General features: G+C 40.1%; 1 protein-coding gene across 2 annotated transcripts in view; it reads right to left on the bottom strand.

The window, feature by feature from the left end:
• The window catches only part of CDC5L (cell division cycle 5 like), a 62,982-nt gene extending 42,939 nt beyond the window's left edge, over positions 1 to 20,043 (bottom strand). For both annotated transcript variants that reach the window (XR_010158026.1, XM_016955627.4), the window contains exons 1-7: positions 19,690 to 20,043; positions 17,192 to 17,295; positions 14,823 to 14,984; positions 14,089 to 14,216; positions 11,214 to 11,313; positions 3,634 to 3,852; positions 1,186 to 1,330 (exon numbers count right to left, since the gene is read on the bottom strand). Coding sequence is in view for 1 of the 2 variants with exons in the window: in XM_016955627.4 (XP_016811116.1) it covers positions 1,186 to 1,330; positions 3,634 to 3,852; positions 11,214 to 11,313; positions 14,089 to 14,216; positions 14,823 to 14,984; positions 17,192 to 17,295; positions 19,690 to 19,734 (903 nt within the window). In the remaining variant the exon portion in view is untranslated. The remainder of the gene's footprint in view (positions 1 to 1,185; positions 1,331 to 3,633; positions 3,853 to 11,213; positions 11,314 to 14,088; positions 14,217 to 14,822; positions 14,985 to 17,191; positions 17,296 to 19,689) is intronic.
• Positions 20,044 to 21,516: the final 1,473 nt, after the last annotated feature.

The raw sequence follows: 21,516 nt of genomic DNA, 5'->3' as shown, positions 1-21,516 counted from the left end.
ACAGAAAAAAAAAAGGGTTAGCTGGGCACGGTGGCTCATGCCTATAATCCCAGCACTTTGGGAGGCCGAGGTGGGTAGATGGTAGCTCACGAAGTCAAGAAATCGAGACCATCCTGGCCAACATGGTGAAACCCTGTCTCTAGTAAATATACAAAAATTAGTGGGGCGTGGTGGCGCACGCCTACAGTTCCAGCTATTTGGAAGGCTGAGGCAGGAGAATCGCTTGAACACGGAAGGCGGAGGTTGCAGTGAGCCTAGATGGCACCACGGTACTCCAGCCTGGCGACAGAGCGAGACTCCGTCTCAAAAAAAAAAAAAAAGGTTACCCTAAGGTCCCATGTTTCTGACCAACTATAGTAAGTCAAAAGAATACAGCCTGTAATAAGCTGAATGAAAGAATGTTTGTATCGCTTTTCTCCACAACTCCCACATTGACTTTCACAACTGTTGTCTCAAAAAAGAGAAGCATACCACAACAAAACATTCCCTGGGAGAAGGCAGCTTAAAGTCCACAAAGCCAAACCACACCTTTACCCTCATCAGCTACAAAAAGAAGCCTAAAGCCCTACCCTGTTGACAAAATGTTAAGAGCTGATAATTACTTACCAAACCATCATATGAGCAGTTTAAGATCTGATACAATAATTTATACAGAGAAGCTGAAGCTATCTTATCATACTATATCACAATTACTTGTGGGTTTTTTTTTTTTTTGGTTTTTTTTGTTGTTGTTGTTGTTTTTTGAGACAGAGTCTCACTCTGTCACCCAAGCTGGAGTGCAGTGGCACCATCTTGGCTCACTGCAACCTCCACCTCCCGGGTTCCAGTGATTCTCCTGCTTCAGCCTCCCGAGTAGCTGCGATTACAGGTGTGTGCCACCATCCCGCCTAATTTTTGTATTTTCAGTAGAGACAGGGTTTCACCACGCTGGGCAGGAACTCCTGTCTTGAACTCCTGACCTCAGGTGATCCGCCCGTCCTGGTCTCCCAAAGTGCTGAAATAACAGGTGTGGGCCACCACAGCCAGCCCACAATTACTTGTTTTTATGTGTGTCTCACCCATTAAACTGTGAATTTCTTAAGAGCATCCAGCACAAACCTGGTACACAGGCCTTCAAACATTTGCTGAATAAATGATATAAGCATATAAATTCACATAGTGAAAAATTTGCTTTTATCAGATTACCTGAGGGGCAGGAAGTACTAGTTTGCTTCTCTTTTTAGTAAATTCAGAAACACCACTAGTTTGAAGAATAGCTGATGGTAAATCAGATTCTTTTTTCCTTTTCAAATGCTGTTTGTCTTTTTTTCTATCTCTTCCTTCTTTTTCACTGTCATGGATCAAAGTAGAAAAGAGATTTTTAAGTTACATATAGCCAAAAACATTAAAATCCATACAAATACTTAAACCCTTTGAACAAACAACCTCATTTCTAAGAAAATAACTGAAAAGGCCAGGCGCAATGGCTCACGCCTGTAATCCCAGCACTTTGGGAGGCCAAGGTGGGTGGATTACCTGAGGTCAGGAGTTCAAGACCAGCCTGGCCAACGTGGCGAAACCCCATCTCTACTAAAAATACAAAAATTAGCCAGGCATAGTAGTGCGTGCCTGTAATCCCAGCTACTCGGGAGGCTGAGGCAGGAGAATCATTAGAACCCGGGAGACAGAGGTTGCAGTGAGCTGAGATCGCACCACTATACTCCAGCCTGGGCAATAGAGAAAGACTCCATCTCAAAAAAAAAAAGAAAATAGCTAAAAAAAGGTAAAAACAATATACATTAAGTAGTCCCCTACACCATTACTGACTATATTCAAGATAAAAGCAAACTCAGAATAGCAACAAAATTATTAATAAGGTACCCTAATTGAAGTACTAAATATTAAAACATATAAGTATGAAGATTGTGATAAACAAAACATTCCACATAATGTCAAAACAAAAACTATTCCTATATTATGAATACATTCAATAAAAACGTGTGCACATAGGAAAAAGTATGACAAGTATGTAAAAAGGAAAATGTGTATGAAAGAAATAAAATTAAAACATAATTTTTAAATTTCCCTTTAAAACTTGTTATTAAATTGTCATGATTCTTAAAGTTCACAACTTTTTTAAAAAGGCTGTCTTAATACTGACAAGCGACATCTAAACATGGTTAGGAAGCCCAAAGACAGGCTCAAAGCAGTCTTTCAAAGCTCCAGGAACACCTCCTCCCCTTCTGTGTGTCTTTCTTGCCTCCCCCACTTAGTACTCCTTCCAAATGAATAGTTTTCCTGTTCAATCTCTTTATTTGTAGAGCCTACCTAAAGCAAAGTCCTAATCTGAGGAATAAATACAATGGAGTACATCTAAGAAAATCCTATTTTACAATGGCTGATAGCTGTTGTTTTGTAACAATTCATGTCAACAGAAATGAAAGGTCAACGGAGTAGAAAACTTTAAAAAATCCTTGACAACCATAAAATACTCTCCCTACAATATTCAGATATGAGATTTAAAGAAACTAAAAATCTCAAGAAATAGGGAAAATCTGCTATGCCCTAAAACATAAAGATTTTATAAATGTATATTTATCCCATCAAGTGAAAGGATCAGTAAGTTTTTTCTTTTAATTTCATCTTAATAAAAACAAGGTAAAATTTTTCACTAGAAAAGACTAAAAGGGCCAGGAGTGGTGACTCATGCCTGTAATCCCAACACTTTGTGAGGGACGCAAAGGGAGGGTAGCTTGAGCCTAGGAGTTCAAGGCCAGCATGGATAACATGGCAAGACCCACCTCTCTACAAAAAATAAAAAATTAGCCAGTCATGGTGGCACACATCTGTACTCCCAGCTACTTGAGAGGTTGAGGTGGAAGGACTGCTTGAGCCTGGGAGGTGGATACAGTGAGCTGTGATCATGCCACTGCACTCCAGCCTGGGTGATAAGAGTGAGACCTTGTCTTAAAAAAAAAAAATTGTTTTTTAAGGCTAAAAATACCACTCAATTTTGACAGATTCCTCAGCCACTAGTAAAACGAACCTACTCATAAATGTACATAAAAGTTAAGATGTGATTCAAAGAGTAAACAGTCAATTGAGAGCCATGCATTTCAACTCAAGAGCCATAAACACCATTCTGTGCTAAAAACATGATAGCCACAGTCCCTGATTTTCTCAGAAAGATGAATCCATTAAATAAATAAAACCATATGTAGGCCACATTGTACTAATAAAAATCTAGGCCAGGCACAGTAACTGATGCCTATAATCCCAACACTTTAAGAAGGATCGCTTGAGCCCAGGAGTTTGAGACCAGTCTGCACAACAAAAGGAGATCCCACCCTACAAAACAATTAAAAAAAATTAGCTAGGTGTGGTGGTGTGCACCTGAAGGCCTAGCTACTCAGGAGGCTGAGGTGGGAGGATTGCTTGAGCCCAGGAGGTCAAGGCTTCAGTAAGCCGTGTTTGTGCCACTGTACTCCAGCCTGGGCAACACAGCAAGACCCTGTCTCAAAAAAAAAAATTGATTTTAAAAAATGTAAAATAAATAAATAATAAAAATCTGGCTCTGACAAGGATAATACTTGGCTCTTCGTAAGACTCCTCCTACTATTCCTTTCCATTTCCAAAATGAGAAAGGCAACTTACGATCTTAGCTCCCCATCAAGATCCTGTTGTCTTAATTTCCTGAAATCTGCATCAAGAGCTTGGTAGTTTTCCTCGGAAGTATCATAAAAACCAAGGGCAGGCTTTTTTTCAAATGGGATTTCGGCATTATAATCAACTCCTCTCTTCCTTTTTCTTTTCTTCTGAATTTCTATGCCAGCTGCTCGAAGTTCTCTTCTTTTTTGGAGGGCAGCAAGACGTCTGAAAAGAATGCAAAATCACTTTGAAAATCATCTGCCATGTGACAGGGATAAATTATCCCATACAGTTAAAAAAAAAAGTATCTATTTATTTGGGGAAGAAATATTTATTTAAATCTCTTACCTCACACCATTCACCAAAACAAATCCTAGTTTTAATTTAAAGGTGCACACACACATACACATAATAAGGCAAAAAGAAAAACCAAAAGGAACTACAAGTAAATACATATCTTATCTCTGGATGGAAATGTACTTACTAAATATAAATTAAATAAATGGCAAATGAAAAAAATCAACAGCTTTTTTTTCCTTTTAATCCACTCATCTGCACATTGAATAGCTTTGAGATATAAAACTTCTAACTGTAACACTATGAAAATTTATAAATGAAATTAAAAGGCAAATAGTAGGAAAAAATATTTGCAACTAGTATGATGGTTAAATATAAACAGTCTAAGCAAAGTTTTTTTTTTTTAATGCACTCAAAGGGTGTAAAAAGAGCAAAAGGAAACAATTCACAAAGCAAAAAATGCAGGTAACTAAAATGACAAAAGTTTTATTTAACAATTAAAGAATCACAAATTAAATTAACAAGTACCATTTGTGCATATCTAATTAACACCATTCAGTTTTTTGTTTTGTTTTAACGGCAAGGCTGCAAAAAATGGACAGTCTGCTGCACTGGTAATGAAAAAGTATATTGGTGCATCTCTTCCCAAAGAGAAGTTAGAAATACACATTCATAGTCTAAAGATTTTCATATTTTTTGAGCAGCAATTTCACTCCTTAGCCTTTAGCCTGAGGAAATAAGTTACACCATGAACAAGGACTTAATTACAAAGCTGTTCACTAAGCACTGTTTATAATAGTAGATAGCTGGATACAATCTAAACAACTATCAGTAAGAAATTAAATGAATTTATAAGATATTATACAGACATTTACATAAACTTTTAAAAGGCTATAAATCTACTCTGATATGGAAAGAGGCCCAAGACATACCACTGTGTAAAAAATGTTAGAAAGTTTACATGTTACAGAGCAACACATAAGAACTGTATGCATATCTATCAATGAATATGTGCCTGAGGAGATATGAAGGATGTCCATCAAAATATTAATAACGATAGTCATTGGAGGGTGGAATTCCATTTAATTTTTACTTTTTTTCTTTGCATCTTCCTATGTTGCTATAACTGTAATGATTTCGTGATAAGAAAAGCTATTCACAATATGAAAGATGGAAAACAAGTTACAAAACAGTATCTATGAGTAACTTCCAGCATGACGGCATGAGGAACTCCATAAACTCACTACCCAGGGAGAATGGTGAAAATTACATATATTTTAAAAACAACCAATTAAAGTCTCTGAAGAGGATCTGAAGCAGATACAGCAAATATATAAACATTAAATCAAGAAAATCTACTTTAACTCGGTAAGAAACACAAGAATATAATATTTAAATCATGAAAAAGTCAGGAAACAACAGGTGCTGGAGAGGATGTGGAGAAATAGGAACACTTTTACACTGTTGGTAGGACTGTAAACTAGTTCAATCATTGTGGAAGTCAGTGTAGCGATTCCTCAGGGATCTAGAACTAGAAATACCATTTGACCCAGCCATCCCATTACTGGGTATATACCCAAAGGACTATAAATCATGCTGCTATAAAGACACATGCACACGTATGTTTACTGCAGCACTGTTCACAATAGCAAAGACTTGGAACCAACCCAAATGTCCAACAATGATAGACTGGATTAAGAAAATGTGGCACATATACACCATGGAATACTATGCAGCCATAAAAAATGATGAGTTCATGTCCTTTGTAGGGACATGGATGAAATTGGAAATCATCATTCTCAGTAAACTATCGCAAGAACAAAAAACCAAACACCGCATATTCTCACTCATAGGTGGGAACTGAACAATGAGAACACATGGACACAGGAAGGGGAACATCACACTCTGGGGACTGTTGTGGGGTGGGGGGAGAGGGGAGGGATAGCTTTAGGAGATATACCTAATGCTAAATGACGAGTTAATGGGTGCAGCACACCAGCATGGCACATGTATACATATGTAACTAACCTGCACATTGTGCACATGTACCCTAAAACTTAAAGTATAATAATAATAAAATTAAATTAAATTTAAAAAAGAGAAAAATATATATATTTAAATCAAGACCCACTCCCTCCTTCCCCCCAGCTCAGAGGAATGGAGATTCCAATCCACACAAGTGCAGCCAAGAACCCAGGACTCCTTCTCCCCTCCAGCTCCCAGTAGTACGGCTTTCATTCCAGGAGGATTAGGACATCAGTATTTCTGGTGGCAAAGTTCCATCAAGAGTGGCTGAAAAGTGGGCTTCCTTCCTCCATCCAAACAGAAGTCCTAGCTTTGGACACAGTGCTGCTGAGAATACTGGAGCCCTGATAGCCTTTGCCCTGGCTTATGAGATGAGGGCTCCACGCTGCGGATGGACGGGGAGGGCAAGCCAAGGAAACCTTGGGCTGCTGTCCATCCCCTACTTCCCACCAAACACTCAGCTAATAAAGTAGGGCTGTCACTTGGAGACATGTCCTGTCAGAGCCCTGGGGAAGAAGCAGGACATAGAACTGAGAGATCCACATCTCTCCTCAAACAAAAGGACTTGATTGCAACAGAGTATAGAGAAGTTCTAGCCTAAGGGTACTATCAAAAACAGTGGAAGTTCTGGTAAAAGGCAAGTTGGGAAAAAGCTTGACAGACTTAATGGAGATACCAAATCTGTAGGCCTACTAGTTTGCCAGAGAGAAACAGGGAATAAGAGCTGGGAGGAGCCCTTCTGGGGTAAGAATAAATCTCAAACACTGATATCAGGAAGCATCCCTTCAAAGGAGCCCAAATTTGACTGGATCACTTTGTAGTGCAACTTATGCCCCAGGACATTGTTGAAAACAACACAGTAAACAGCTGGCAATCAGTGAAACTTAACAGGGAAAGGAATGTCAAAGAGAGCCCTGCCCAAACCATGCTATCCCAGGGTGTCTGTGAGCATACCCTGTGAGGAGCAATATCAGATGCTTCACATTTCTCACAGGAGGTAAGGGAAGAATAGACTGACTAAAATTGGCCAGACATGCTGGCTCATGTCTGTAATCCCAGGACTTTGGGAGGCCAAGGCAGGTGGATCATCTGAGGTCACAAGACCAGCCTGGCCAACATGGGGAAACCCTGTCTCTATTAAAAATACAAAAATTAGCCAGGCACAGTAGAGAGTGCCTGTAATCCCAGCTACTCTGGAGGCTGAAGCAAGAGAACTACTTGAACCCAGGAGGTAGAAGTTGCAGTGAGCCGAGATCATGCCACTGCACTCCAGCCTGGGTGGCAGAGCAAGACTCCGTCTCAAAAACATAAAATAAACCAGTCGCCAAACAAGTAAACAAGCAAATAATAAATGAAGGCTGGGGGAGTACCCAAAATTGCTACAATATATCATCTAAAATGTCTAGTTTCCAACAAAAAATTATAAGACATGCAAAGAAACAGGAAAGAATGACCCATATGCTAGAAAAAATGCAAGCAACGGAAACTGCCTGAGAGTGCAACCAGATGTCAGATTGACAAACTTGGAAGTAGCCATTATGTTCCAAGAACAAAAGGAAACCAAGAAGTAAAGGAAGGTATGATAACAACGTTGCATCAAATAGAGAATATCAGTAAAGAGACAGAAATGCTTAAAAAGAACCAAATGGAAATTCTCAAATTCAAAAGCACAAAGCTGATCAGCTAAGTTAGAAAAGGAATGGAATAACAAAAATGAAAAAAAAAATTTATTTAATTAAAAAAAAAATAAAGTAGCCAGGTGTGGTGGCTCACACTGTAATCCCAGCATTTTGGAAGGCCGAGGCGGGCAGATCACGAGGTCAAGAGATCGAGACCATCCTGGCCAACATGGTGAAACCCCGTCTCTACTAAAAATACAAAAAATTAGCCGGGTGTGGTGGCGGGCACCTGTAGTCCCAGCTACTCAGGAGGCTGAGGCAGGAAAATGGCGTGAACCCGGGAAGTGGAGCTTGCAGTGAGCCTAGATCGCACCTGCACTCCAGCCTGGCAACAGAGCAAGACTCCATCTCAAAAAACAAAACAAAACAAAACAAAGTACAAAGCTGAAATGTAAACTTCACTAGAGAGGCTCAACAGTAGATGTTAACTGGCAGAAGAATTAACAAACTTTAAAACAGAGCAGTAACAATTATGCAATCTAAACAGAGAAAAAGAATGAAGAACATGAATAGAGCCTCAGAGAAATATGTGGCACTATTAAATACACCAACATAAGCAGAACAGGGATACCAAAAGGAGAGAAGTGAAAGGAGCAGAATTAAATATTTGAAGATATATAATGGCTGAAATTTTGAAAAATTTATTGAAAAACATTAATCTACACATCCAGTAAGCTCAATGAACTCCAAGTAAGATAAACAAAAAGAAATCTACAGACACATCATATTAAAAATGTTGAAAGCCAAAGACGAGAAGATTTAAAACCAGTAAGACAGGCCAGTCACAGTGGCTCGCACCTGCAATCCCAGCACTTTGGGAGGCCAAGAAAGGAGGACAGCTTGAGGTCAGGAGTTCAAGACCAGCCTGGGCAACATAGCGAGACTCTGTCTCGACGAAAAAATTTTAATTAGGTGGGAATGGTGGTGTGCATCTGTAGATCCAGCTACTCAGGGGGCTAAGGCAGAGGACTGCTTGAGCCCAGGTGTGCAGGGCTGCAGTGAATTCTGCACTACAGCCTAGGCAACAGAGAAAGACCCTCTCTTAAAAAAAATTAAAATTAAAATTAAAAGCAGTATGACAAAAATGATTCAACACTTACAAGGAAATCTCAGTAAGATTTACAGCTGACTTCTCATTAAAACAGTACAGTATGATCCAACTTTGTATAAATGTTAGTGTACATATATACACATAAATGCACATCTATGTTGAGAGAGAGAAAAGTTTAGAAAAATGTATTTCAAATTTTAAAGTAATTTCATTCTTTAAATAATGGAAATAAGGACTTCAATCCACATTAGAAAACCTTTACACAATAATGCTAAATGAATATAACCAAGCCATATAGCATTATATTACCTATGTCCCAAAATGAGAACATTAACAATACTAGAAGGAAAAATGTGTTACTTTTATAATCAATAAAAAACTGCTTTAAGTTACAAGGTAGATTTGTAATTTAACATTTAAAAGCAAATAGCCCTGCACTGCACTTTGCATAGAGGCCAATCCAGCCTGTTAGAATATAACTTACAAAGATGTGTAGATTCTACAAGAATGCCTACAAGAAATTACAGGGTAAATTAAAATCTGCAAATTTTATTTAAAGCAATCAATGCTAGCCACACTTGGAGATTTTTCACATATGCATTTGCTGTGTCCCTGGCCCAATCCACACGGTTAAAGGGCTCTAAAAATTTGGTCCCCTACAACCATGGATAAAAATGGAAAAGTGATTTTTTTTCAACCTTACTCACAGTACTTAACTCTGAAGAGTATACAGAATAGAGAGGTGGCCAAGAATGGTGGAAAAGTTAGTACCTCCTCTTGGTTTCTGTTTACTGTCCCCAGCAGCTAATACCCCCAAATAAGCTAACTATTCTAGGCTAGCAATTGGCCAGCTCTGCCAACATGCATCCTCAGACATTAAAAAACCCTCCATCCCAGGACCTGGCACTTCAAAGCCATTAATTACAACATAATGCTGGTCATCAGGTCAGGAAGAATCAGCAGGCCAACCTGGGGGCCACAAGGGGCACTGTACAGGACAGGGAGGTTATTCTAGGGCCTGAATCTCAGAAGCTAATAAGCTGTTACACAGTCCAGATTTGCCCTTTAGTGACATCATCTTGGTTTCTGGGCTATTAGAACTGATATCAATCATGGACTTAACCAAAAGGAAAAAAGGGGAAAGTGAAGAAAATCCTGGGTGAAAGACAATGTGTAATATATATTCATTTACTTTTTAAATAAAGATTTCTATGAGGGCCTAAAATTTGGTTCTAAGCTCATTAATTCCCTCTTTGTTCAGCCAAGTTTCCTGTTTCACAGCCAGTGCCTTCCCAATACCAATCAAGGAAAGTAACTAATTGGCAGTCATACAAAAGACACATAATCTTGTGTGTCCTACAGTCATCTGACTCCAAAATAGCTACAACAAATGAAACTCTCATATGCCAACAGAACACACTCAACATACTGGATAAACTGGGCATTACCTCTGCCATAGCTTAAATTTTTTTAAAATATGGTTTTCTATAAATATTCTGAAATGGTTGGGGAAAAAAATACAACATAGTTTCAGAGAAATAAAGAAGGTAAAGAATACTAGCAAAATAGGAACTGGACAATTCCAATTATTATTCACCCAACAGGGTTAATAAATCATGCAGTTTTATTGGTCCTAAGGATGCCTAGACTAATTATTGAACTATGAATGGAGACAAGCACACATTGTGAAATAATGTATTTGGTCTTCATCCGTTTCCAACAATGCAACTCCTAAAATCCTGGGACTCTTCCAAGTGAAAAGTGTCTTTCTGCATGTTAATGAGTTGACTGATAGCTGGCAGTCACCAGAAAGACCACGGCAGGATTAGAGGGCTTGGGACTTTCAGCCACACCCCCCAACCTCAGGGGAGGGGAGAAGGGCTGAAGGTTGAGTTGATAAGCAATGGCCAATGATGTAATCAATCTTGCCTATTTAATGAAGCCTCCATAAAAACCCAAAAGGACAGAGTCTGGAGAACTTGTGGGCAGCCAAATACATGGGGGCTTCCGAAAAGGTGAACAAGAACACACCCACTTGCTGGGAGGGTGGCATATCCCAACTTCAATGGGACATAAGCACCTGCACTCAGGACCCTTCCAGGCTTCACCCTGTGTATCTCTTCATGGGGCTATTGATTTGTATCCTTTAAAATATCCTTTGTAAATGTGGGTGTTTCCCTGAGTTCTGTGAGTCCTCTAGCAGATGAATGGAACCCAAGGAAGGGGCAGTGGAACCCAGCTCGCTGGTCAGAAACACAAGCAAAATAACCTGGGGTTTAGGGTCAGCATCAAAACTGGGGTTCAGTCTTGTGGGACTAAGTCCTCAACCTGTAAGATCTGGAGCTATCTCCAGGTAGACAGTATTAGAGTTAACTGAATTAGAGGACACCCAGCTATCCACTGCAGAATTGATTGCCTGATTGCTGGTGGAGAGGGGAAAAAAAAAAAAAACACATATCTGGTCACAGAAGTATTCTGTGTTGATTGTTATGTGAGAAAAACACTTTGCTTTTTATTCCTATATCCACACATACCTTGCTTCTTCCAATTGTTTCTCTCTTGCTTTCCTCTTGGCCTTCTTTCCCTGAGTATTAGCCAAGCGGGCTCTGGCTTCAGAAAGCATCTCAAGTTCATCTGCAAAAATTAAAAGAAGAAAAACTAAGTATTTTCTTAGTTCTTACATACTCTAGAAGCAAGGTATGTAAGAGACACTCTATTGCTCAAAATGAGAAAAAAACATAAAAATACTGATTTTATGGTGTAGCATAATGGAAACAGCTTGAGTTTTGAAGTCAAAGAACCTAGGTTAAAAACCAGGCCCACCACTTGCTAGCTATGTGACCTTAGTCACGTACTTACCCTCCCTAAGCATGGTTTCCCTATAAAATTCGAATAACAATTCCTATTTCACAAGGATTTTGAGAAGGGCTAAGTAAAACAAAATATGTAAAGCATCTCGCAAGCATTCATTAACCAGTGGCTACAATTATTGTATCCTTCATTATCATCAACTAACTGGCACAGCACAAATTGTGAAATAGGGTAAAAACTATTTAATTATGAGAGAACAGCTATCATTAGATACTTTTTTTTCCCCTCAGAACAATTTCTCTCATCCAATACATTTTTCGTGGCTCTATAGAATGGAATAATACATGCCACTATTGATGCCTTAGAACAATTCCTATGCAAGGCTGTCCAACTAAATCACATGAGAACTTGTAAAATACTCAGATTCCAAGATCAGTGCTCTTCCCGTGCCTCCCACACCACCCCAGATGTACTGACTCAGTATATACAGGAGAAGCCCTGATATTTCTATTTTTAAATGCTCCCCCTGTGATAACGATGCAGCCAGCCTAGCCACAGCCTGCCTTTGGGAACCACTATGTTCAAACTTTACATTTTAGAAACTTAACAAATATTCACTGAGTGCTTCACAACAACCCTGCTAAGGTAAAGCAGGTATTAGTATTCCCCATCTCGCAAGAAAGGGAATCAAAGCTCAGAGAGATTTTATGACTTGTCTAAGGTCAAACAGCTAATAGGTGGCACACACGGGTTGAAAATCCAATTCCTGATTCTGTTAACTGATACATCATACTTTACATATTTATAGGGTACATGTGAGAGTTTGTTACATGCATAGAATGTGTAATGATCAAGTCAGGATATCTGGGGTACCCATCACCTTGAGTATTTATTTCAGACCTCTCTTCCAGCTACTTTGAAATATGTAATACACTGTTGCTAACTATAGTCACCCTATTCTGCTATCAAACATTATAACTTATTTCTTTCCATCTATGTTTGTACCCATTAACCAACCTCTCTTAATCCCGCTCTCCCACCCACACACCATACCCAGCCTCTGGCATCTATCACTTTATTCTAACTCCATGAGATCAATGCTTTTAGCTCCCACATATGAGGAAGAATATGCAGTATTTGTCTCTCTGTGCCTGGCTTATTTCACTGAACATAATGACTTCTAGTGTCATCCATGTTGCTGCAAGTGACATGATTTCATTGCTTTTTATGACCAAATAGTATTCGTGTGTGTGTGTGTGTGTGTGTGTGTGTGTGTGTGTGTGTATACCATTTTTTTTTTTTTTTTTTTTTTTTTTTGAGACAGGCTCCTGCTCTGTTGCCCAGGCTGGAGTGCAGTGCTTGATCTCAGCTCATGGCAAACTCAGCCTCCCGGGCTCAAGTGATTCTCCCACCTCAGCCTCCCCAGTAGCTGGATCTACAGGCATGCGCCACCACACCTGGCTAATTTTTGTATTTTTTTATACAGGCAGGGTTTCACCATGTTGGCCAGGCTGATCTTGAACTCCTGGGCTCAAGTGATCTGCCCACCTCAGCCTCCCAACGTGCTGGGATTACAGGCGTGAGCCACCATGCCCAGTCCACATTTTCTTTATCCATTCACCCATTAATGGACACTTAGGTTGATTCCATATACTTTCTATTGTGGAATTCCTGATTCAATGCTTCCCAGAATCACTGTTAAGTCTCCATCACCGTCTCACAGGTTGCCTTCTCACACAGAATAAATAACTTGCCTATAGTCAAATAAGTAATTAATAGGAGGACTGAGGTCCAATATTCTGACTTGATGTCTCTCTCCATGGAATAGGAATGAGAAACAGGATCTTCAAGGGCTCACCTCTAGCCTCTGAAAAATCTACTCAGTAGAATTACACTACTCAGTTTTAAAGACAGGGTCTCGTTACGCTGCCCAGGCTGGCCTCCAACTTCTGGGCTCAAGGGGTTATGTTGCCCAGACTGGCCTCCAACTCCTGGGCTAAAGAGATCGACCCACCTCAACTTCCTTAGCAGCTAGCACTACAGGCACACACCACCACACCCCGTAACACTTAATTAACTTAATTAACTGAATTGAAGAAACAGAAGATGAAGTGGCGCTGTTCAGAAAAAGCAACTACTCTATAACAGAAAACACTGGACATATTTGGAAAGATACTTAGAATAAGAACACTGCTGACAGAATTGGGGATCAGGTATGGTGGCTCACACCTATAATCTCAACACTTTGGGAGGCAGAAAAGGGAGGATAGCTTAAGCCCAGGAGTTTGAGACCAGCCTGGGTAACACAGGGAGACCCCATCTCTATAAAAAAATTTAAAAATTAGCCAGGTATGGCGGCATAAACCTGTAGTCCCAACTACTCAGGAGGCTGAGATGGGAGGATTGCTGAAGCCCAGGAGGTCAAAACCGCAGTGAACCATGATTGTGCCACTTCATTCCAGCCTGGGTAACAGAGCAAGACCTTGTCTCAAAAAAAAAGGGATTCTAAAGTAGAGGAGTTCAGAAAGGAACTAAAAGAGTGAGGCCCAAGGAGTTTACAGTTACCAAAGAAATAAATTCCTCAAGGCATACACTTACCCTCATCCATATCAATTGGATCAGGCCGCGCTGGTTTTGTTTCTGGATTTGGATCTATTTCTCCAGGTTTAAGTTTTCGTGGATCATCTGTTGTTTCCTCTTCATTGTCTCTTTGGGCAGCTTTATCCCTAGAAAAAAGCCCATAGGAGTTAGTCACACTACAGTACCATTTAGAGTTAAAATTACCAGATTTCCAAGTTCTGACGATATTTTTCCCCCAAAAAAACCAATGGATGGGCTTTAACAACATAAAGTCTTTTTACTATCACTTCATCTGAAAGAAATGATATTAAAATTTGCTAATTTCAGTGACTGGTTTCAATCACTCTAAAATAGAACCCAAACAGATCCTAATCACAAATGCAGTACAGCCATACAAATTAAAAAAAAAAAAAAAACTATTAGTAAAGAACCAAAATGTTCCAGTAGTTAATTCTTAGCAGTGTGATTATGGGTGACTTTTATTTGCTCTTTTACTATTTTTTCCCCAGATTTTCTATGATGAACATGCATGACTTGTATAACTCTTTTAAATTATTATTTTAGGAAGTATATGACAGAAGGCATAATTTTGATCAACCATCTGAGATTTGGAAAATATTATCCAATGGCTTTAGCTTTGGGTTTACTCACATCCATAATTAAAAGTTTAAAGACAGAAAATACTCAAAGTTTATGCAGCCTCTTTCAGAACATATACATATATTCTATGCTCTTTCTGAAGACTCACTTACAGAAGAAATTCATAGTGTTCTAAGCACTGGGCCGCTGTTCTTCCAATGATTGGAGCAATGGTCCTCCACTGAGTTGGCATCAACTTGGCCAAGTGCAAGAGTTTTTCCTCTTCTTCTCTGGACCATTCTGTCTTCTTAATGCTTGGATCCAGCCATTCATACCTATTAAAAATAGATCATTTTATATATTAATCAGTTACCTGGCATAAATATCCAATTTGCACAATGGATACACTGACTTGTGCTCTCATCCTTCAATTACAAAAACTGTTCTTTTTGACAACAGAATATTTGCTGTGTGGTTACACCTACCCCAGTCAATATTCCCCATCTCATCACATTCTATTTTATTTTAATTATGCAAGATTAGTAATGGTTAAAAAAGGTTACTTCACTGAATCATGATCATATGCCTTCTTTCTCATCTATCATGTTTTTATTTATTTACGCTTTTCTAGAAATTTTGAAATATTTGGAAGACAATACAAAATCACGTTTCTTACAGTGTTTCCAGTTTTCATACTATTTTCTCATGCTTTGATTCTCACACCATGGCTTATTTCTTTAAGCATTTGACTTACACTCATTAAATTCACCATAACCTTTCATTTGATATGTTTTAAAATTTAAGTAAAACTACTATGACATCCCCTCTGTCTTTCCTAATTCCCCACCCAGCCCACCTTTTCCATCCAGTCTACTTAGCTGGATGACAGGCAGGCAAACAGGACTTAAGTCCTACCAAATATGAGAGCAGGAACTGGTACCACTAAGACAAACGGAAATCAGAACGATTTCTTCAGCCTAAAAATCATCTTCCTCTTAACAGCCAACTTCTACATTCAAAAAGCCTCACTCTGTCGCCCAGGCTGGAGTGCAGTGGCACCATCTCAGCTCACTGCAACCTCCACCTCCTGGGTTCAACCGATCCTCCCACCTCAGCCTCCCAAGTAGCCACCATGCCTGGCTAATTTTTGTACTTTTAGAAGAGACGGGGTTTTCACCATGTTGGCCAGGCTGGTCTCGAACTCCTGACCTCAGGTGATCCCAGCCTTGGCCTCCCGAAGTGCTAGGCTTACAGATGTGAGCCACCATGCCTGGCCAATTTCTACATTCTGATCCTTTCCCCTAACCAAGTGCCTAGGAAATTAGGTCATTCTTACACAATCCAAAGTATTTTCCTAATGCCACATGACTTGGGGATGGTGCTAAATAACTCATGCCAAGAACACCCTAAATAGCTTCACGTGTCCACTACCCTATGATTTAAGAGGTGACACCAGCCGAGCGCGGTGGCTCACGCCTGTAATCCCAGCACTCTGGGAGGCCGAGGTGGATGGATCCCGAGGTCAGGAGATCGAGACCATCCTGGCTAACATGGCAAAACTCCGTCTCTACTAAAAATACAAAAAATTAGCCGGGAATGGTGGCAGAAGCCTGTAGTCCCAGCTACTCGGGAGGCTATGGCTGAAGAATGGCGTGAACCCGGGAGGCGAAGCTTGCAGTGAGCCGAGATCACGCCACTGCACTCCAGCCTGGGCAACAGAGCAAGACTCCGTCCCAAAAAATAAAAATAAAAAAGAAGTGACACCACAGGTTCAGAGTTGACTTATATGTTTTAATATATATAACATATTAAATATGTTTAATATATATAATATATAACATATTAAATATGTTTAATATATATAATATATAACATATTAAGTATGTTTTATATATATAATATATAACATATTAAGTATGTTTTATATATAATATATAACATATTAAGTATGTTTTATATATAATATATAACATATTAAATATGTTTAATATATAATATATAACATATTAAATATGTTTAATATATAATATATAACATATTAACTATAAAATATATAATATTTCAACTGTATTATGAGGAAACTCAACTACTGTAGGCTTACTTAGAAAATTAGCCATTATTTATCATTTATTTCTTTGAGCAAGTAATTTCTAAAACAGCTAACTTATGCACTTTTAGAACACAATTAATTTACAAGCTGGGGCTCATCTGTCCCTGAAAGTAGACTTTGTATGCTTCACAAAGCACTCTCAAATACATTAACCCATTTAGATGACAACTCACATCTCTATCAGTCAGGACCAAGTATTATTATCCCTAAGTGGGAGAAAACAAGGGCAGGGTAGAGGGATAGAAAAATGGCTTGCCTAAGATCACACAGGAAGCAAGTAACAGCTAAGTCAAACACCCAACTTCCATCTCCCACTCCATGCCTTGTTATATTACAATGTCTGCTTTCTTTGATAAGGTTCACAGAGTTGACATTTTCCATCATCATAATTAAGCTCCTTTTCTGTTTTCCACTTATTAAACTGATACATACCATCTGGCTTTGCACTGCTTTGCTGATTTTCTATGCAGCAATGAGGCAATCCTAGACCACTGATTTTTCCCATATTTCATTACCGCTGCTTTCAGAATTTCATCCTAAAAAAAATTGCCAAAGAGTACATTCAGTCACAAAACTCCAAGTGGGAAAAGACAAAATTTAAATTAACTCTGATAGGGCTATTGGAGAAAGAGACACATAACATGCACATACACACCCCCTAGGTTAAAAGACTAAGGATGAAAACCTCATTAACTACAATAACAGCAACCAAGAATTGAGAAATTAAGAAGAAATCCCTTAGAAAGACAGCTACCCACCCTTACACCACACTCTCCAATAAATTGGGAGTGGGAACAGCCCAATCTGAGAAACCCTACTTTATGACAAAAATTAAGAAAAAGTATTCTTCAACGTGTGGCTGTCCTTCTCTTCAAAAAGGATAACTAAAAAACACAACAACAACAAAAAGGTATAACTCATTCATTTATACACTCACTCAAAAAACACTTCCTGAACATCTACCTTGAAACATCTACCTTTCCCTTGGGGAAAGGTCTTATCAAACAGGACATATCCAGGCCTCAAGAAGCAAGTTGGGACTCTGGTGAATATATTCTCCAATCCAAGCCTCCTGTCTCAAGTTTATACATGGCATTTCCCCTCCAGCCCCTTAACCCCAACTATGACCCAAGAATCCACATCTCAGGTCTAACCTAAGAATTACATATTTCTACCCCAACCCCACTAGTCAGCTCTCCTTCCAATTTCCCCCCGTCTCTAGATACCATTTCACCAGGGCACCCATCGCCATGTGGAATGCACCAACCTCAAGGAAGCCTGGCAAGCCAAGCCAAAGACAAAAAGTTCATGGAGCCATAGATGCATGCACTTAGGCGATTTTACTTCTAGGCTTTTTTTCCCACATTGGATTTGAGGTACGTGCCTCTTGAGATACCCCACTCCATCCGCTACATCTCCCATGATCAAAGATACTTTTTAAAAAGACTGCAGAGCTTTGACCACTGCATAGGAATCCTACTGTTACTTGATTTTATATCTGTCTCTCCCTCAGAAGTCATCTCTTCTCCAATTTAAACAGTCTGGTTCCCTCGGTGGAAGCTGAGGCAGTTTTCATTGTCTTTTTTGTAACTTGGTTGCAGTACAACTACACTTAAACACATTTTCAATTAAATAGATACAGCAGATACCTACTCTACTTGATTCATTCTGCAAACACCTGTCGAGCAACCTACTTCATGTTGGTTACTGTCCTAGGTTCTAGGGATACCAAGATCTGGTCCTCTCGCCATGCTGTCTGGTGAGGTGAAAGAGCAACTAGCTCTTACTCAGAGGCTACTATGTGCCCTACTCTGATCTAAATATTCCAAACGTATTAACTCGTGTAATCCTCAAGAGAGGTAAGTATTATTATCCCAATTTAGAAAAAGTAGAAAACTGAGGCTTTCAGAAGTTAAGAAACTTACCCAGTACCACACAGAGGATGTGATGCTTACAAAAAGACAAAGCAAGTTTTAACAAACGGAAGAAAAAGGTATCATGAGAATACCGGGGATGCAACTAATTCTTACAGAGATTCCAAGAAGTGTTTCCGAACTAGGTTTGAAGGATGATCAGAAAGATGTCAAGCGCTAGGAAGGCAAAAGATGTAAAAAAAAATAAAAAATAAAAAAAAGAAGCCATAAAATGTAACGAAAAAAAGACACAGAGCATGAAAAGATATGATGTGCTCCAGAAACTGATAAATTCGGTACACTCTGAACACAAAACGCACTAAAATCTAATTTCTATTTCACTCCCACTCTACTGCCCTTTGGCTCACCAATGGCACTATCCACTACGTTTCTGGAAACAGAGACTATCCTAGGCCAGTTTTTCCTTTCTGGCTTCTATCTAGGCAAAGGCAGTGACAGAAAGAGATAGACCTTGGGATCTGTCGAGATGGCAGACAGGTTATGCCCTGATAACAGATAACCAGAGAGATGCGGGCATAAACGGGCTCTCTGAACCTGGCACTCAAACTGCTTCCCCTCTGCAAGGAAGTCAATGAAGACACAAAGTTGTGGCCACGGCAACTTCTTTATTTCTGAGTATGAGACAGAGTCGTGGTGCCTGGACTAAGAGTGGATGGTGCCCCGGGGGACCAACTCTGGCTGAGTTGGAACTCTGAGTTCCTCCTGGGGCCGGGGTGGGGGTGGGAGGGGGCGTATTCAAGTCAACAAATGTTCACTCAGGGCCTAACAAGTGAGCTTGGAGCTGAGTAGCCAGGTGGTGACATCACGGTCCCTGTCCTACTGGCGCTCGCACAACACGGGGCCGGACACACGGAAAGGGCCCCGAGGGTCAGCCCCCGGGCTGCCCTCCACGCAGACCCCACAGGGTCTCCTCGTCGCCTCCCCGACCTCCGCGCGCGTGCGCACAAGCTGCTAGAGGGAGCGGAGGGCAGCGGACGGCGGGAAAAGGAGACTTACCTCGGTATTCCTCCATACGCCCCCCTTGATCATAATTCGAGGCATCTTGGCGGCAGGGTGTCTCGGCAAGCAGCCGAGAGGAGCTTCAGAGAAGTAGTAACAGCGCTTGGGCCACCGGACTCAAAGCCGCCACTTCCTCCAAGCGCGACCTTCTGCTTTGAAGATCTGCGCATGCGCAAGGTGGGAGGGGGCGCAGAATAGCAAGTCTCGCGAGATCTTGGGTGGCTGAAAGGGAAAAAGTGTCTTGTGGAAGCTCAGCTGTAGGAAGACTGACACAAAACCATCAAACCACTCTGGCCAAAGCGCCTTACGCCCCGCGCATGTCCAAAACAGAATGGAAGAAACTACGGCTCTCGCGAGATAGCGGCGGTAGCGCTTGGCTGGGAACTTAGTGGTGGGATTGATCGTGACGTCACCGAGTGGCAGAGGGTGGGAACGTCACGCGTACGGAATTTCAGCACAGTTGCTCCGAAGAAGGCTTTGTTAATTTATTAATCTAGCCCTTTTAAGTATTTCAGAAATAGGAATTTATTCACAGAATACTCAGGAAAAGCCAGTAGTTTATTTAAGGCTCAGTTTCCTAACCTGTAGAATAGAGATCAGAGTAATGCCAACCTCACAGGATTGTCGTAAGGACTAAATGAGATCATAGACCCAGCACAGTATCTGATCCATAATAACTGCTGCAAAACAATAGCAGCTATTACTGCAAGGAGGGCAACGCCAACTTCACCCCGTCCCCAGGTGATCCAGGCTTGTTCCAGAAACCTGCAGAAACGTCACGTCAGAGTTTTTAATTCATCGCCCAGTCTGGATTAATAATGCCATTGGTACGCACTGGTATTAGACAAAGTCGAGTTGGGTTGAAATATTGTGAAATCTTGGCTTTCTCATAAGTTTGGGTAATAACCTTACTGAATCTCAGTATCCTCATCTGAAAAGTGGAGCTAACAATACCCGCCTCATAAATGAAGAGGCAGATTAACTGAAACATATCTAAAACCCAGTGAGGTAGGGATTGGCAAACTCTCTGCTACCCCACCCCAATTACTCATGCAGTCTCCTTCATCCTTCCAGAACATCTCTGGCTCCATCCCTGGAAAATATCAAAATATTTAGTGGGTTGGGAAATGCCCTATTTATAGTACTTAGTATTTATATAGTGCCTATCTCTTTATATTTCTTCATTTCTCCGTTTGCCTCTTCTGGAAGAGCTACAGAATTTTCTTTTTCCTTTTAGCTTTTATTTACACACATTCTGTGCAATTATGGTCAGCAAGAGGGCATTTTCCATGGCCACCCTGGTAGTGTTTGCCACTCAAAGGTTTATGCTGGCGGGCAGCCCGCCCTTGAGCTGTTTACCCACTGCGTGGTGGATAAGAAACCACTGGACCTGTGGCCAGTTAAACTCAAACAAAATGTTTTCATTTGGACCTCTCCTGTAATGGGGCGGTTTTTTTTTAATTTGTTATATTTAATTTTTGTGGGTACATAGTACACACATATTTATGGGGTACATGAGATATTTTGATACTGGCATACAACACATAATAATCACATCAGGATAAATGGGGTATCCATCATCTCAAGTGTTTATCTTTTGTTTTACAAACAATCCAATTATAATCTTTTAGTTAATTTAAATGTACAATTAAATTATTTTTTACTATAGTCACCCTGTTGTGCTATCAAATACTAGGTCTTCGAGATTTTAACACTGGAGCATAGAGGAGGTCAGTCTCTACTGACTGCTGAACATCCAACACGTGACACCCAGGAGTTGTCTACCACCATGTTTTGGACTAAGGGAAAAAAGCAGGTAAAGAG

This window comes from Pan troglodytes, chromosome 5 (assembly GCF_028858775.2).
Source record: "Pan troglodytes isolate AG18354 chromosome 5, NHGRI_mPanTro3-v2.0_pri, whole genome shotgun sequence".
NCBI classification, from domain to species: Eukaryota; Metazoa; Chordata; class Mammalia; order Primates; family Hominidae; genus Pan; species Pan troglodytes.
The sequence above is the reverse complement of the archived record's forward strand: the minus strand, read 5'-3'. Positions and strand labels throughout refer to the sequence as shown.